At 34.3% G+C, this 18,754-nt stretch overlaps 1 protein-coding gene across 5 annotated transcripts in view; it reads right to left on the minus strand.

The window, feature by feature from the left end:
• The window catches only part of KLHL5 (kelch like family member 5), a 101,071-nt gene that overhangs the window by 32,227 nt on the left and 50,090 nt on the right, over positions 1 to 18,754 (minus strand). For all 5 annotated transcript variants that reach the window (XM_073237733.1, XM_037002806.2, XM_037002808.2 and 2 more), the window contains 3 exons: positions 17,291 to 17,427; positions 16,584 to 16,780; positions 8,721 to 8,933 (listed from right to left, as the gene is read on the minus strand). In XM_073237733.1, the coding sequence (XP_073093834.1) occupies positions 8,721 to 8,933; positions 16,584 to 16,780; positions 17,291 to 17,427 (547 nt within the window). The remainder of the gene's footprint in view (positions 1 to 8,720; positions 8,934 to 16,583; positions 16,781 to 17,290; positions 17,428 to 18,754) is intronic.

The raw sequence follows: 18,754 nt of genomic DNA on the forward strand, positions 1-18,754 counted from the left end.
TGTGCTTCACCGAATCCTATTTTTATATTGATGTAGTTGTATACAAATGCATAAATATGGTTACACTTTGTATTTAAAAATGCATTTATTTTCCTTATGTGCTTGATTTTCCACCCCCTCCCTACTCCTCTATTGCTTTATTTCTTTCATTAGGCTATTAATCCATTAATTTTTAAATAGAGTATGAGTTGAAGAATATTTTAATTTTCTTCAGATGGATAGCAAGTACTGTATCAGCACCATTTATTAAATAGTCCCCTCCAGTTCCAACTGAATTGAACCTTCAAACTGAATTAATAAGGCCACATATTAAATTCTCATAAATACTTCTCAGGATAGATGATATCTACTTTTTGATTCTTTATTCCATTGATCCATTGTGTGTTACCATTTTAATGCCACATTTTATTACAGTGTCTGTATAGCATATTCTGGTTATCTGATATAAATCTACCCTCACTGTTCATTTTCATAGATTTCTTGGCTAATTTTGAGTCTTATTTCCATATACACTTAAGATAAATTTACCTAATTCCCCTTTAACACACATGGATCCTGTTGGAATTCTAACAGAAACTGCAATTTATTAATTTTTGGAGAACTTAGATTTTTATGATATTTAATATTTCAGTTCAAGAACTTTCCATTTGTTGTATAGTTTTTCTCATATAGGTCTTATGCCTTTATTTTATTAAATATAGTCCTACCTATTTTATTATTTTTATTGCAATTGGGAATGGATTTTTAAGTTTGCATTTTGCATATGATTTGCTGGAGGAGAGAAAAATCTACTGTTTATTGTATACTTGCATTATAACTTGCTACTTTACCACATTCCCTTATAAAACACTAGCTATCAGCTATACTATCGTAATCATCACCAAATAGATAGTTGAAATCTTATTCTAATATGTATGCCAATTATTTCATTTTTATTTTATTATTGCAGTTGTTAAAACCTTCAAAGCAATGTTGAAAACTAGGGTTACATAGACTATCCCTCTTTCTGGTTTGAACTGATATGGTTTTAGCATTTCACTATTTAGGATAATAGCTGCTGTGGAATTTAGTAATCCACCTTTATTATATTTAGGATATTTTCTTCCTTCCCTATTTTAATTCAGAGTTTTAAAATTAAGAATGGTTGCTAAGTTTTTCCAAATGTATTTATACATCTACTGATAGGATCATATGGCTTTTTCTTCTTTAAGTTATTGACATCATAATTACCTTGACATATTTCCTGATATGAAATCATTCTCAGATTCCTGAAAAAAGACTTCCTGGATATAGCTTATTATCTTTTTGATGTATTACAGAATTGTATTTAATAATGCAAGTTATATTTTATATATCATATAATTCACAATTTCACATATACAATTCAATAGTTTGTAGTAAATTACCAAGTTGTGCAACCATTACCATAAAACAGTTTCGGGACACTTTCATCACCTCAATCAGACCCCACATGCCTATTTACTGTTAATTTCTGTTCTCATCTAGTCCCAAGCACTAATCTGTCCCTGCAGATTTGCCTTTTTAAATATATTTCACATAAACAGACTCATGCAATTTGTGGTCTTCTGTGTCTTGCTTTTTAAAATTTAGCATGTTTTTGAGATTCATCCATGTGTACCATGTATCATTACTTCATATATATTTTTAATATTGAAAAATATTCCTTTGTATGGGTCATATTTCATCTATCCATTTACCAGTTGATGCGCACTTAGGTTGTTTCCAGTTTCTGGCTATTATGAATAAAGCTGCTAAGAACATTTATGTGCAAATCTTTATGTAGATTCATGTTTTCATTTCTCTTGGGTAGATACCTAAGAATAGATTTGCTGGGTCATATGGTAAATATATGTTAACTTTCAAATAAACTGTCAAATTGTTTTCCAAAGGGCTGCAACATTTTACAGTCCCCTCAGCAATATATGAAGGTTCCTGTTTCTTCACATTCTCAACAAAAATGTTACTATCTTCTTTTACTTTAGCCATTTGAATGGGTGGAAAATATAGTTTTACTTTGCATATCCTTAATGACTAATAATATTGAGAATATATTCATACTTTGATAATGGAAGAGAAAGATGAGTCTGTAACACAAGTCACTATCAAAAACTTAGTGGCATTTGGGAACTGAAAACAGCATGTTAACAGCAAAAAAGCCAAACTGAAACAGTAAGTCTCATGACAGAGTTTAAGTTCTGCTATTAATTATTCCATATTGTAGCAGATATAGTTATACTTGCTACAGAAACCATTACTGAATATACATTGAGTTGGCTTATTTAAATTCATCTTAAGGTTTCTATTATTTTATATATAATTATTTTAGTCCTTTCTAAATAAAAAGATGTGAAAAAACTGTAGAAAGTCTTGGGAGACTTAATTAGTTATTGCAATTTAAATTAAAATGTATTTCTTAAGATGCTGACAGTCTATAATTTATGAATAAATGTGATTATTTATATTTAGGGAGAGGTATTAAAGTAACAGAAGAAAATATGAAGCCATTAATCCAAGTATCATATGGAAAATCATTCTTCACAAGGCACTGACAGAAAACTGAAAAAACACAGACTCTCATATACTATGCACTTTAGGTGAATAATATGTGCCTTCTCTGCCATAAAAGAATGGCAAATTATTAAAATGAAAGCATTTAGAAGACAGAACAATTTCTAAATTTTATCTTCACTTACATACTTGTTCACCATATGACTATTCCTCTAAAACTGTTCCCCCAAATACTATGTAAAAATGGAATGGGAATATGGTGTGAGGGGTCACGGGGAAGACAACGTAGCACAGAGAAGGCAAGTAGTGACTCTGTGGCATCTTACAACACTGATGGACAGTGACTGCAATGGGGTATGGGTGGGGACTTGGTAATTTGAGTAAATGTAGTAACCACATTGTTTTTTCATGTGAAACCTTCATAAGAGTGTATATCAATAATACCTTAAAAAAAAAGGAATGTGAATGATTTATGAACTCTATAAGCTTACAAAGGTTTTGGAATCAAAACCTTGTAAATTAAAAGAATTCTAAAGGTAAATACTGACTCATTTCACATTTCTGACCTTTAGGACAAGGCAATATTGAGAATTCAGAACAGAATAGTGAAGATCATGATACTTATAATATAAGCCAATCACCGGGAACATCAAGAATTTAGCTGTCAAAATTTTTAAAATAATTTTTATATATTTCAGTATTGCTATCCACATTATTTAAAATTTGATCAAATAGAAAAGTTCAGAATGCTTTTAAAGGTAAAATAAAATGACCACAAACACTTATCTTCTGGATTAATCACTTAAAAAAACCCACATTAAAATGACCACTTGATAGAGAATTACAATTATATATACTACTTCCTACACAATTTTAAGAATCTACTGTGGAAGACTACAATAAAATAACTATATGTAAGTTAAAAGCCTTCTAACTAGGCTAAATAGAATATTTCATATTAACAGAGCAGAGTAAAACCTCATTGAGAAAAGAACTATTTCACAGAAGTAAATACTCTAGGTAACTGGACCTAATGGTAATTTTTGTAATGTTAGTTATTTATTGACAGGCATTAAGCAATTTAAGTTGCTTTTTCCTATCTTAAAATTTTTTGGTTCTATTTTTTATTGATACGTAATTGACATATGTTAGTTTCAGGTGTACATTAATGATTTATGTATATATTGCGAGATGATCACCACAAAATCTAATTAACATCCATCACCACACAATTACAAATGTTTTTCTTGTGATGAGAACTCTTAGGACCTAATCTCTTAGCAACTTTCAAATATATATATATATATATATACGATATAGCATTATTAACTGTAGTCATCACGCTGCACATTACATCACAAGGACTTATTTATTTTGTAACTGGAAGTTTGTACCTTTTGACCACCATCACCCAGTTTACACACACCCAACCCACTTTCTTACCTTTTAAAATAAAACATTCAGAAAAAAATTCAACATTTTTTGATGATTTTAGCGTCTACTTAAAAATCTCTGTCACTGATAACTTGATTCTGGAAACCTGTCCTTTACTTTTTTTTTTTTAATGAAGTTCTCATTGATACACAATCTTATGATGGTTTCACATGAGCAACACTGTGATTACAACACTCACCCAAATTATCAAGTTGCCGTTCCCACCCCCGCCCCACTGTGGTCACTGCCCATCACCATAGTAAAATGCTAGAGAGTCACTTGTGACTTTTCCACGCTATACTGCCTTCCCCATAAGCCACCTACATAATGTGTGCTAATCATAATGACCCTTAATCCCCTTCTCCCTCCCTCCCCACCCAACCCTCTCCAACCCCTTCCCTTTGGTAACCTCTAATCCCTTCTTAAGAGTCTGTGAGTCTGCTGTTGTTTTGTTCCTTTAGTTTTCCTTTGTTCTTATACTCCACATATGAGTGAAATCATTTGGTATTTGTCTTTCTCCGCCTGGCTTATTTCACTGAGCATAATACCTTCTAGCTCCATCCATGTTGTTGCAAATGGTAGGATCTGTTTTTTTGTTATGGCTGAATAATATCCTATTGTGTATATATATATATATATATATATATATACCACATCTTCTTTATCCATTCATCTACTGATGGACACTTGGGCTGCTTCCATACTTTGGCTATTATAAATAGTGCTGCAATAAACATAGGGGTGCATATGTCTTTTTGAACCTGGGATCTTGTTTTCTTTGGGTAAATTCCTACAGGTGCAATCCCCGGATCAAATGGTATTTCTATTTTTAGTTTTTGAGAAACCTCCATATTACTTTCCACAATGGTTGAACTATTTTACATTCCCACCAACAGTGTAGAAGGGTACCCTTCTCCGTGTCCTCACCAGCATTTGTTGTTCCTTGTCTTTTGGATGTTGACTATCCTAACTGGTGTGAGGTAGTATCTCATTGTGGTTTTAATTTGCATTCCCCTGATAATCAGTGATGTGGAACATCTATTCTTTTGCCTGTTGGCCATCTGACTTTCTTTGGAGAACTGTCTGTTCATATCCTCCACCCACTTTTAAATAGAGTTATTTGCTTTTTGAGTATTGAGGTGTGTGAGCTCTTATTTTAGATGTAACCCCTTATCTGTCATTTATGAATATATTCTCTGATACTGTAGGATGCCTTTTGTTCTGCTGATGGCGTCTTTTGCTATACAGAAGCTTTTTAGTTTGATGTAGTCCCATTTGTTCATTTTTGCTTTTGTTTCCCTTGCTTGAGGGGATGTGTTCAGGAAAAAGTTGCTGATGTTTATATTCAAGAGATTTTGCCTATGTTTTCTTCTAAGAGTTTTATGGTTTCATAACTTACATTCAGGTCTTGATCCATTTCGAATTTACTTTTGTGTATGGAGTTAGACAATAATCTAGTTTCATTTTCTTACATGAAGCTGTCCAGTTTTGCCAACACCAGTTGTTGAAGAGGCTATCATTTCCCTCATTGTATATTCATGACTCCTTAATCATATATTAATTGGCCATATATGTGTGAGTTTGTATCTGGGCTCTCTATTATTCGGTTCCATTGATCTATGAGTCTGTTCTTGTGCCAGTACCAAATTGTTTTGATTACTGTGGCTTTGTAGTAGAGCTTGAAGTTGGGGAGCATAATCTCCCCAACTTTATTCTTCCTTCTCAGAATTGCTCTGGCTATTTGGGGTCTTCTGCGGTTCTGTATGAATTTTAGAATGTCCTTTACTTTAAGCAAGGAAAAAAACAAACAACCTCTGCTAACACTGCTAAACGTCACAGTAGTTCAACACAGTATTGTAATTGTAAAAACAAAAACTTTGCTCAGATAAGTGAAGGAACTTGGTTGTTATACAGGGCAATATGGCTTCTATCCCCATTATTCATCAGGCTAAAACAGTGGTTCTCAAACTTGAGTGTGCGTCAGATCCCCCTGAAGGCCTATTAAAACACAATCTGCTTAGCCCCACCCTCAGAGTTTCAGATTCAGTAGGTGTAGAGTGGGGCCTAATAGTCTGCATTTTAAACAATTTCCCACCTAGTGCTGATCCTATAGCTGGGGATCACATTTTGAGATTCACTGGGATAATCCAGTGGATTTTCATCCTTTTTGTCTTCTCTGTAGCATCTGATAATGCTAAAAATTCTTCCTGTTTGAACTTCAACTCTCTTTTTAATAGCACTCCAGTTATTTAGACAGGTTTGGGAACCAGAACTAAATATTAGTGTTCCCTAGGGTTCTACCCCTAGCACTCTTGTGTTCTCTTTGGCCAATCTCTTCCCCTGGATGTCAACAACCTAAATAAGTAGTTTTATAACTTCTTAGACTGTAAGACTATTAATGGTGTCAAGAAGCTCTGGGAACATGATTCTTCTACTTCCCTCCCCATCTTCAAAATCAGCTGTTCAACCCCTATCCCTTGTCACTAATCTCATTGTGCAAATCAGAATCATTCTGAATCCCTCTTTTTTTTCTACCCCCAACCATTCAATCATTAAGTTGTATCAGTTCTACCTCCTACATACCTCTTGAGCCTGCAATTATCCTACCTCCACTGCCAGAGTGCTTAATTCACTTTTCTGAATCCAACAGCCTTCCTAATGGGTTTCTACTTTGACCCCTCCAATTTATTTTCTGCAATGCATTTACAGATTTTTCTAAAATACAATGGTAATAAGTACTCCATTCCCTGTTTAAAGTCCTCCAGTGTTTCCTCACTGCTTTAGGATTAAATCCAAACTCCTTGGCAGGACCACAGATTCTTCATGGTCTGGTCTCTCCCTTGTTAGCCTCATTGCTCAACAATCCCTGCATACTAGCCATGCAAGCTACCTTCAAATTCCAAAACGTGATATATTTTTCCCTCACAACTCTGTAACTAGGTCAGTCACCTATCTCTCCGGGGATATCAAGCCCTTTCTTTGGGTAGCTAACTCATGATACAGATTGAGCAACACTTCAGAAAGCTCTTCCACCACGATTCTGGGTGAGCTACTCCAATTATTTTTATGATGCCATGTTCACATGTCTATCATAGCTTTCATTTCAGTATATTGTATTCACTGATTTATTTTTTAATCTATTTCTTTTCTACCTGATATCCCTCCCAACTACCCAGCAATTTTACACATAGTAAGCAAGAGGCAGAACAATTCAGTGGAAAAGGCACAGAACTTTACTTGGGTTCAAGTCCTGCTTTTGTCTCTTATTAGCTCCATGATGTTAGCCAGGAAGCAAAGCTACATAAAACTACAATGCAGAAAGGACATAAATCTGCGCCCTCACTCTGTGATTTTGAAGATATGGTTTCACTTTTTTGGTCTGTTATTTCATTTGTACAACTATGTTAGACTAAAAGATTGCCAAAGTACCTTCAATTTTAAGATCTTATAGCTATGACTACCAGCAGTATCCTGGATAACAGAAATTTTAAAGGTCTCTGGGAGTCTCATAAATATAGTATCGTAAATATTTAAAGCTGCAGGACTGAAGTGAGTTGTCGGGTTACTTAAATGCACAAACTTTTTTTAAAGTCTATTATGATTTTTCAGATTTTAGGTTCTTTCATTTAGAAAAGGATAAGAAAAAAAAAATTCTGCTAGGTACCAGTAAAAATATAACTCTCTTCTTTAAATCTGATTTTAAGAGAAACATGTTATGATGTCGTTTTTCCTGAATTATCATCAATTCATACAGTTTCACTTCTATGAATTCATACATTCTACCTCTGAAGGGGGAGGGCCTTTCTTAAAAAGCATTAACACTCTATTTTTGTCTCTGTATGGTAGAGAGTACACAGTGACTTCTGTTCACAGGAGCTAGAAATAATACATAATCTTCAACATAAACACTAATAAGATAACACTTATGGTACCTTAAACAATGACAGAAAGTCTGACCTTGAGCAGCAACAGCTCATTCTTTGAAGCTCATTACCTTCAAGGCCTCTTTCTCTATTCAAGGCCTCAGAAGAAGCAGCACAGTATGCAGAGGAAAATTTTTTGTATATTTGATGAGAGGTGTAAAAAGGGGAAACTATACATGTAAACATGTTGACTGATTGTCTTGAATACACCAACTAGATATCTCTCAATTCTAAAATAATGATAATCATACATTATTTATAGCACATTTCACAGAGCACTTTTCTGATCCTCATAATAATCCTGTGAGGTAGTCAGAAAGCACATTATCTCCACTTGACAGATGAAGAAACTAATGTGTGTGGGTTGCCAGGTCAGTTTGAAGATGTCAGAGCTGGAACTATCATCAGGTCTCCTTAATTTATATATCACCAGAATTCAGCATTTACTGGATACTTAATAAATGTGTGGCAAATGAATTAACCTAAATATTCTGGTTTCTAGAGTCCAGTGTTCTTTTATTAGCAGCTTTATTACTTCTTCAGTTGCTAGGATGGTTTATAGTTGAGTCAAATAAAATTAATAAGCCCAAAGCAACAGTGTTACTTAATTGACACTATTAAAGTGATCAGGACTGCTGGGTTTAAAGCAAGCAGAGTATTTTCGGTCCACTATCTTTTCACTTACAACACAGGAATATATGTAAAATAACCTTATTGGATCGAATAATCAAAGAAAAAACTCTATAGACAAGTACATCTAATGTTAGCACAAAGCGAATACTCAAATGTTATTGAAATTATGACATTGATTTTAAATAATCAAAGACATTTTACCTGTGGTGCAAGAAGAGGTAGTCTAATATAAGCCAAAAGTTTACTGAGATCTTTCCGTCTCTGTTCCAAATCATGACGGACCCAAGTAAGAAGCGCATTCAGTATGGTTTCCTCATGAGGAATATTCATATCATCACTGGCCAAGAGCTTTGCAATTTCACTGGCTGGTAATAATACAAATTCCTGGTTTCGAATTACTTCCATGAAATGTTCCTAGAGGGAAAATATAGCCTATAAACAATACTATACCTTCTGTCCATCACAATTTATTTAAAAGAAACTAAAAATATTTGAATTAGTTCCTAAAACAGTTTATACGTTAGACTTTTCATTACAATGTATTACTGCTTGCTAGGAAAGAAACAGTAGAAAATAGCATTTAAACTAAATTATGTCGTTAAATTTTTAATTTCCATATACACAAAATTAAAGTGTTGCCTCATTTATTACATTTTTTTATAATGGACCTGGAACTTTTAGTTACTGTTTTGCTCAAGTTAGGGAACAGGTTTGGCAAGCCTTTCAAAGGAAGGTAGAAAAATGAGTTAGACACTGAGATGCATGATACTTCAATACAATTAAGATTTGTGGTTGCTGGAGAATTTGGCTAATGGTAGAGCCAAATAACTGGGTGAGCCATGAAATATTTCTCTTACCCAGAAATGGCCTCCAGGCTGGCTACATTTCCCAAGACCACTCTGGACCACAGAAGTCTTCAAAGACCCTGCCCAGGAAGACGTCTTTAGGGTTATCCTAGAACCAAATTGGCCTTTTGAAGTGTCTCAATACCATTTATAAGATCACTCAGGATTTTAGGTCTGTTTCGAAAACTTCTAATCTGATTTAGGTACAAAGTTCTGATCTCACAGAAAAAGAGCCAAAGCAAAAGTACTCATCTAGTGTTAGGACTCCAGGACCTCACACTGAAAATGACCCAGTCCTGGCCGCTTATTGGAATCAGCCCCCTTAAAATTTGAAATGGGAGAGGGAAATGCCCTTAGGTGTGAGATAATGACTTTTACTAGGCTATTTTGTTAAATAATCTGAAGAGAAGGTAAGCGTGCAAGATAACAGGTCCTAATGCATGCATTGTTTACATAGTTTATAACAATACAGATCCAAATGCTAGACATATTGTTCCATGACATTTTTCTTATACTCCTACTATTCAATGGCTGCTTCAGAATTGAAACATGTTTTAGTAAAATAGCTAAGGCTGTTTAAGGTAGAGCTAGAGATAAGGACTATCAATAACTATCTTCTTTATTAAAATGAGAATTATATTTTCCATATAGCCTGCAGTAACCCAAGTTAGGTAGAGATGTAAAATGTGTCTTGGGTTGACATTTCTTTCCTAGAAATTCTTAAGAGGAAAACCATACATGAATAATTAACTAAATTCAATTGCTTCAATTCATCATGATTTGTTAAAGATGCCCAAATGAACCTACTTTAAATGACTGATTATCATTTTCAGAAATATATTCTAGTGAAACCTCAGTGCTGGAATGGCCTCAAGCAAACTATTTGACTTAACTGTATACTGACATAATAAAATGATTTGGTAACACATAGCAAGAGCTATAAAAGTAATGAAGTTTTCAACCCAGTTATCCCCCTAGTAGTTTAATCTTAACAAATAACTCACAAGGAGAAAAAGAAGCTGATACTTCTCTAAAGATGTTCTCTGTATTATTATTTATATTAGTAAAAAATGGGAAATAGCCTAAATGTCCAACTAGTGGGGGTGTAACTCAATGGACTATTAAGCAGGCATTAAAATTTTCAAAGACAAAGATCACATAGATACATGGAAAGAAATTTATTATACAATGTTAGATGAGATTTAAAACAACATACATTTCTAACTTCTTTGACTGGCTAAATGAATCTATTTTAGAACAATGCCTATTCCATTCTAGTATAATGCCTATTAAGTGAAAATCAAGTTTTTCAATAATGTTTGGAAAGGCTACTGAACTCAAGGTTAAACACAACATGCTTTTCAGAAGTATTAATTTGGTTTTGAAGCAGGTATTTTAGCAGAGTTCAATGTTTTTATAGCTTCTCTTGATCCAGAAATAAAATTTAAAATTTTACAATTGAACGCTTATTATATTTACTTCATAAATCTGTAGAGGCATTAAATATTTGTAATAATCTAACCAGTCTTAGACATATTTGTAGTTATTAAATGACTTGTTCTAGGTCATGTTCAATGGCAGCAGAATGAGAACAAGTTTTCAGATTTCAGGATTATAAGAAGGAACTCCTCATTGTTTCTTATTTGTATTGTACAGGATGAGTGAACATCCCAAGAACATGCACCATTACCAATTTTGACAATTGAATTTACTGTGTGGCATTATGCTTACTTCCTATTTTAAACCTATTTCATTTTATAGTTATCATGCTATTAAACACTTGCTAGCATTATGCCCTTTCTCCCTTTGGAATAGTTTTTAAATTAATGAAATTATGGAGGGATTTATTTAAATTGAAAATTAAATTTTTCTGTATATTTCTATTGAGTTCCTATAGCTACAATACAAATAGAATGACTTGTCAATTTCATGTCTCTGTTGAAACTGAATAACGTCAAATAATGGCCTTGAGAAAAAAAAGACTACTACAACTAATTGGCTATGAAAATAGATTTGAAAACACTGAGCTAATTTAAATTTATGTCTAAGCCTTAAAGCAACAATTGTGCCTATACTGTAAACAACAGGAGTGACCTAAATGCATACAAATGTTTTCATGTGAATAAAACTCCTTAGGAAGGAGATACTACTTAAATTATGAATTGAACATGAAGAAAGAGATTCAGCTTTCTAAAAAAATATTCATCTGCTTCCAAAAAATATTTGAACCTGAGACGTAAGGTTAAAAAAATGAATCTATCACTAGTCATCAGAGAAATGCAAATTAAAATCACAATGAGATATCACCTCACACCAGTAAGGATCGCCACCAACCAAAAGACAAACAACAACAAATGTTGGCGGGGTTGTGGAGAAAAGGGAACCCTCCTACACTGCTGGTGGGAATGTAAATTAGTTCAACCATTGTGAAAAGCAATATGGAGGTTCTTCAAAAAGTTCAAAATAGAAATACCATTTGAACCAGGAATTCCATTTCTAGGAATTTACCTAAGAATGCAGCAGCCCAGTTTGAAAAAGACAGATGCACCCCTATCTTTATCGCAGTACTATTAACAATAACTAAGAAATGGAAGCAACCTAAGTGTCCATCAGTAGAGGAATGGATAAAGAAGATGTGGTACATATACACAATGGAATATTATTCAGTCATAAGAAGAAAACAAATTCTACCATTTGCAACAACATGGATTGAGCTAGTGAAATAAGCCAGGCAGAGAAAGACAAGTACCAAATGATTTCACTCATATGTGGAGCATAAGAAGAAAGCAAAAACTGAAGGAACAAAACAGCAGCAGACTCACAGAACCCAAGAATGGACTAACAGTTACCACAGGGGAAAGGGACTGGGGAGGATGGGTGGGAAGGGAGGGATAAGGGGGGAAAGAAAGGGGGTATTATGATTAGCATGTATAATGGGGGGGGACAGGGAGGGAGGGATGTGCAACACAGAGAAGACAAGTAGTGACTACAGCATCTTACTACGCTGATGGACAGTGACTATAGTGGGGTTTGTGGGGGGGACGTGGTGAAGGGGGGAGTCTAGTAAACATAATGTTCCTCATGGAATTGTAGATTAATGATATGAAAAAAATTAAAATAAAAAAAAAATTAATCTACAAGGAAAGATAAGACTGATGGGGCAAATTTTCCAAAGGACTTGACTTGAAAGATGTTAATTTAATACCATGCTAGGTCTGTAAAGTATTGCCCTGTTGCACTATCTCTATTTTTTTTACTTGAAACACTGTGACCATCATAGATAAGAAACATTTCGGATATATGATCATACAGGGCGGAAAACAAATAGTAAAGGTTGTACTTCTGTACGCGTGCTTTTGTTCGCTCTCATAAATCCTTACCATGTTGAGGAGAGTAAATCTTTATAGCGATGGTGACAGTAATGATGATCATCATTTATTGACTGAGCATAATATATGCTAATTGCTATTTTAAGTACTAAATATCTATTAACTCATTTAATCCTCACATCAAACTTAGGAAACAGGTAGAACTAATCTTCCCAATAGCAGTAAACATCTATCCTTTAAGTTTTTCCAAATATCTATTTCTCTAGTAAAAGATTCCTAAAGAACTTGGCAATCCCTTCACTGACAAACCAGCTCAATGGAATTATAGGGGTGGGAGAGAAGACAAAAAACATTGAAATGTTGATAAAATTAGTAATATGGACAACTGGTATACATGTATGTGAATCATTACATTCCTTCTTCTCTGAGAAGCTGTGTTGCCTAATTGAAGTACTTAAAACAATAGTCTTCATCTTCACCCAGATGTAAAGATCTAACTTCCATAGTGTGACAGGATGATCATTCCTTAAAAATTGACATACCCTCCCTTCCCCAAGTCCCTTTAACTATTAAGACTGTAGGGGCTGATCTAACAACATACCCTCAACATGCCATTATTTTCCTGCTATCCTAGATCAATCTGTATCCATTATCCTCTAGACTTCTGAGTCAGAACCCTCTGTGATTTACTTTGTGTAGATAATTTGCTATGATTAATAAGAACATCTTTCTATAGCTAAAACACTTCCTCCATATAATTATGTATTTTTAATACGTAATAAAGAATTTATTTTTAATAAAATGCCCCCCTTTCATCTTTCTTAATATCTGTACTAATATTGAACCAATACACTACAACCAAGAGTATGTGGGCAATTCTGAAATTTATCCACTTGATACCAAAGTAAAATATTTGGGGAAATAAATCCTTTAAAAAGCAGCAGATCTGTGAATAGACCAATTACCAGCAAGGAAATTGAATTGGCAATCAAAAAATTACCTAAGAAAAAAACCCCTAGACCAGATGGTTTCACTGCTGAATTTTATGAAACATTTAGTAAAAACCTAATATCCATCCTCCTAGAAGTTTTCCAAATAGTAGAAGAGGAGGGAATACTCCCAAACTCATTCTATGAGGACAAAATCACTCTAATACCAAAACCATGCAAAGACACCACAAAAAAAGAAAATTACAGACCAATATCCCTGGTGAACATAGATACAAAAATACTCAACAAAATACTAGCAAACTGAATTCAAAAATACATCAAAAAGATAATCCATCATGATCAAGTAGGATTTATTCCAGGGATGCAAGGATGGTACAACATTTGAAAATCCATCATCATCATCCACCACATCAACAAAAAGGACAAAAAAACACATGATCATCTGCACAGATGCTGAAAAAGCATCCAACAAAATTCAACATCCATTCATGATAAAAACTCCCAACAAAATGGGTATAGAGGGCAAATACCTCAACATAATGAAGTCCATATATGACAAACCCTCAGCCAACATTATACATAGCAGCGAAAAGCTGAAAGCTTTTCCTTTAACATCGGGAACACAATCAGGCAACACAAAGAAAGAAAAGGCATCCAGATAGGCAAGGAAGAAGTTAAACTGTCCCTGTTTGCAGATGACATGATATTGTACATAAAGTACCCTAAAGAATCCACTCCAAAACTACTAGATCTAATATCTGAATTCAGCAAAGTTTCAGGATACAAAATGAATACACAGAAATCTGTTGCATTCCTATACACTAATGATGAACTAGGAGAAAGAGAAATCAGGAGAACAATTCCATTCACAATTGCATCAAAAAGAATAAAATACCTAGGAATAAACCTAACCAAGGAAGGGAAAGACTTATACTCTGAAAAGTACAAGATACATGAGAGAAATTACAGAAGAAACCAATAAATGGAAACACATCCCATACTCACGGATAGGAAGAATTAATATTGTCAAGATGGCCATCCTGCCTAAAGCAATCTACAGATTCTATGCAATCCCTGTCAAAATACCCACAGCATTTTTCAACAAACTAGAACAAATAGTTCTAAAATTCATATGGAACCACAAAAGACCTGAACAGCCAAAACAATCCTGAGAAGGAAGAATAAAGCAGGGAGGATTACACTCCCCAACTTCAAGCTCTACTACAAAGCCACAGAAATCAAGACAATTTGGTATTGGCACAAGAACAGACCCATAGACCAATGGAACAGACTAGAGATCCCAGATATAAACCCAAGCATATATGCTCAATTAATATACTATCAAGGAGCCATGGATATACAATGAGGAAATGACAGCCTCTTCAACAACTGGTGTTGGCAAAACTGGACGGCTACATACAAGAGAATGAAACTGGATCACTGTCTAACCCCATACACAGAAGTAAACTAAAAATGGATGAAAGACCTGAATGTAAGTCATGAAACCATAAAACTCATAGAAGAAAACATAGGCAAAAATCTCTTGAATATAAACATGAGCAACTTTTCCCTGAACACATATCCTCGGGCAAGGGAAACAAAATAAAAAATGAACAAATGGGATACATGATGCTAAAAAGTTTCTGTACAGCAGAGGACACCATCAGTAGAACAAAAAAGCATCCTACAGTATGGGAGAATATATTTGTAAATGACATGTCTGACAAGGGGTTAACATCCAAAATATATAAAGAACTCAAATGGCCTAACACCCAAAAAAGCTAATACCCTATTAAAAAATGGGTGGAGGATATGAACAGACACTTCTCCAAAGAAGAAATTCAGATGGCCAATAGGAGCATGAAAAGATGCTCCACATTGCTAATTACAGGGAAATGCAAATTAAAACCACAATGAGGTATCACCTCATACCAGTTAGAAAAGACATAGAAAGGACTAGGAACAAAGCTAGTGGGAATGTAAACTAGTTCAACCATTGTGGAAAGCAGTATGGAGGTTCCTCAAAAAACTCAAAATAGAGATACCATTTGAACCAGGAATTCCAGTTCTAGGAAATTACCCTAAGAATGCAGAAGCCCAGTTTGAAAAAGACATATGTACCCCTGTGTTTATTGCAGCACTATTTACAATAGCCAAGAAATGGAAGCAACCTAAGTGTCCATCAGTAGATGAATGGATAAAGAAGATGTGATACATATACACAATGGAGTATTATTCAGCCATAAGAAGAAAACAAATCCTACCATTTGCAACAACATGGATGGAGCTAGAGGGTATTATGCTCAGTGAAATATGCCAGGCGGAGAAAGACAAGTACCAAATGATTTCACTCATCTTTGGAGCATAAAAAGAAAGCAAAAACTGAAGGAACAAAACAGCAGAGACTCACAGAATCCAAGAATGGACTAACAGTTGCCAAAGGGAAAGGTACTGGAGAGGGATAAGGGGAATAAAGGTTATTACGATTAGCACACATAACGTGGGGAGGGGCGGCGCATGAGGTAGGCAGTATAGCACAGAGAAGACAAGTAATGACTCTATAGCATCTTACTATGCTGATGGACAGTGACTGTAATGGGGAATGTAGTTGGGACTTGAGAATGGGGGGAATCTAGTAACCAAAATGTTGCTAATGTGACTGTATATTAATGATACAAAAAAAAAAGGCAGCAGATCTGGAAATCTTGAGTGGAACAGTCCTAGGTTACTGCTTTGCTTCTTAGCGACTGTAATAACTTAAGGCTTGACTCACATATCCAGGAGAAAATATTACTTGGTATTTATAATTCAATGAAGATATGACATGCTAGACAGTGAGCCTAAACCTGAAGACATGGGAAGAGTCACGGGAAAGCAGCAATACATAGGAAGGAATAATGCAGAGAGCATATGCCTTCCTATTTTTCAAACAATACATACCATGGTATAATTGTGAGCCACTTTATGCAAATCTGTACAACCTTGGGCATCAGCAAAAGAACGGATTCCAAGACAGTTGGAAGGGTGAAGCTGTTTCATTAGGAACTTACAGCATGCTTCCACAACTTGTGAAAGCTGAAGAAGGCAAGCTGTAGATAGCAGGCACTCAATATTATCTTCTTTTAATTCAAGGCGGCCTTGATGAAAAAAAAATTCCATTAACTATGGAACTATAATAACCTTAGCTTACAAAATAATTGGTTCTAAAAGTAACAATTCTAAGCAAGAGCTCATTGCAGACTTGATGGTTTAAGACATTCCAAACAGAAAAAGAGAGTAGTATGAAAAAAATTACCAGCTCTACTATTTCTACTAAAATAAAAAACTAGAATATTTAAATGATGCTTTAATTAGTAACATATCTATAATATATGCCTCAAATTTTAAATGCGTAATTTAAGAATATTACATAATTCATGTAATTATTATACTAACAATTAAAAATACCACTCAAAAGCTTAATTATGATAACTATTTTAAAGGTTCTAACAGAGATTTTAACCTGTACAGGTATCACCAGGAATGCTGATTACAATAGCAGAATTAACTGTTAAATTGTGGCAGGCTTTATTAAAAGTAGAAATCTGAAATCTAATAATATAACATAAATCTGAGAGATGATTAATTTACATTTTCAGATTTATTACCTGTATATGCATACTGAATCAAGGACCATAATGAATTTGGTTCTACACCTTCCATTTTTATTTCTTCTTGTCTTGCTTCCCTGACATCATTAGTAAACATGGCAGCAAAATAATCTGAGACAGAGGAGAGCACCAACCTGAGAACACGTTAGAAGGAAAAAAAAAGTCAATGACCACATTAATGTTGATGTTCATTAAAAAATGCTGCTGCTGCTTCTCTCTCTGTTTTTTAATTTTGTTACCCATAGAAAGTGCATGGCACTGGGAAATACATTTTGACAAATTGCTTTGCGCTCTAGTTCCTTCCTTTGAATAATAAATTACCATCACTGAAAATTTTCTGCTAAGGTAAATGATTTAACTAATCCCTACTCAAGTATCACTTTACAACACCCAGAAAAAAGCTGCAAGCCGTCAGCATTAAACTATGTAAAAAAGAAAAAAAATGTAAAGGTTATTTTCTGTTGATCACTTGAAAAAAACCTAAGGTTTAAAAAAAAATGAATTGTAGAAGAGCATATATGGGAGACATTTGAGAATGGTTTTAGCAGGTTACTTTTAACTTTTATGACTTTTAAAATTATTGTAGAATATTAGAATGTTTATATTGTTATATAGGATTAGATTATTTTTATCAGATTATCAAATTATAGTATTTTGTTTTAATGACATATTACATAACAGCTGTGTCTCTGTCCAGATTTTTGATAGCCATATATAAACAAAAATAGGTTATAAGTATGTATTTTGAAACATGCACTCTTTACTTGGTATGTCCTGAAGATATTTCCAAGTCAATACCCAAATACAGATTTACTTTACTCACTACTTTGAAGAAACAGAAAAAGATAATATTGGAAGCTCTCTCTGTGTTCCTCTCTACTTCCATTCGCCTCCTTACCCAGGGGTTCACCGCCGAGTCATAAGGTTTGCCAAACTGCTCTCCAGAACACTGTGCCAATTTAGACCCCCCACCAGCATTGTATGAGAGTTAACATTTTCCCACAATATTATCAGATGCTAAAATTTTCAGCCATCTGCAAGGTGTTAAACCTAATCATTGCTTTAATTTTCATTCCCCTGAATGTGAGATTGAAGACCTTTTCAAATGTTTATTGGCCATTCAGATTTCTTCTTCTGGAAGCTGCCTATTCATTCCTTTATTCACTGAACAAATACTAATGCACACTTAGCAAGTACTGGGCACTGTTTGAAATACTTGAGATCTATGGCATAAAAAATAGACAAAAGATCCCTTCTCTCACAGAGTCTTACATTCTAGAGGAAGGGAGACAAACAATAAACAGCAGAAGTAAATTCTACAGTATGTTAAAAAGTGATGAGTCCTGTAGGGCAAAAAGTGGGTAAGGGCAAATGGGGAATGAGTGGTGGGTTTAAATAGGTGGTCTTATTGGAAGGTGACAACTGGGCAAAGACTTGAAGGAAGTGCAGGAATTAATCATA

The sequence above is a fragment of the Manis javanica genome, chromosome 5 (assembly GCF_040802235.1).
Source record: "Manis javanica isolate MJ-LG chromosome 5, MJ_LKY, whole genome shotgun sequence".
Classification (NCBI taxonomy): domain Eukaryota; kingdom Metazoa; phylum Chordata; class Mammalia; order Pholidota; family Manidae; genus Manis; species Manis javanica.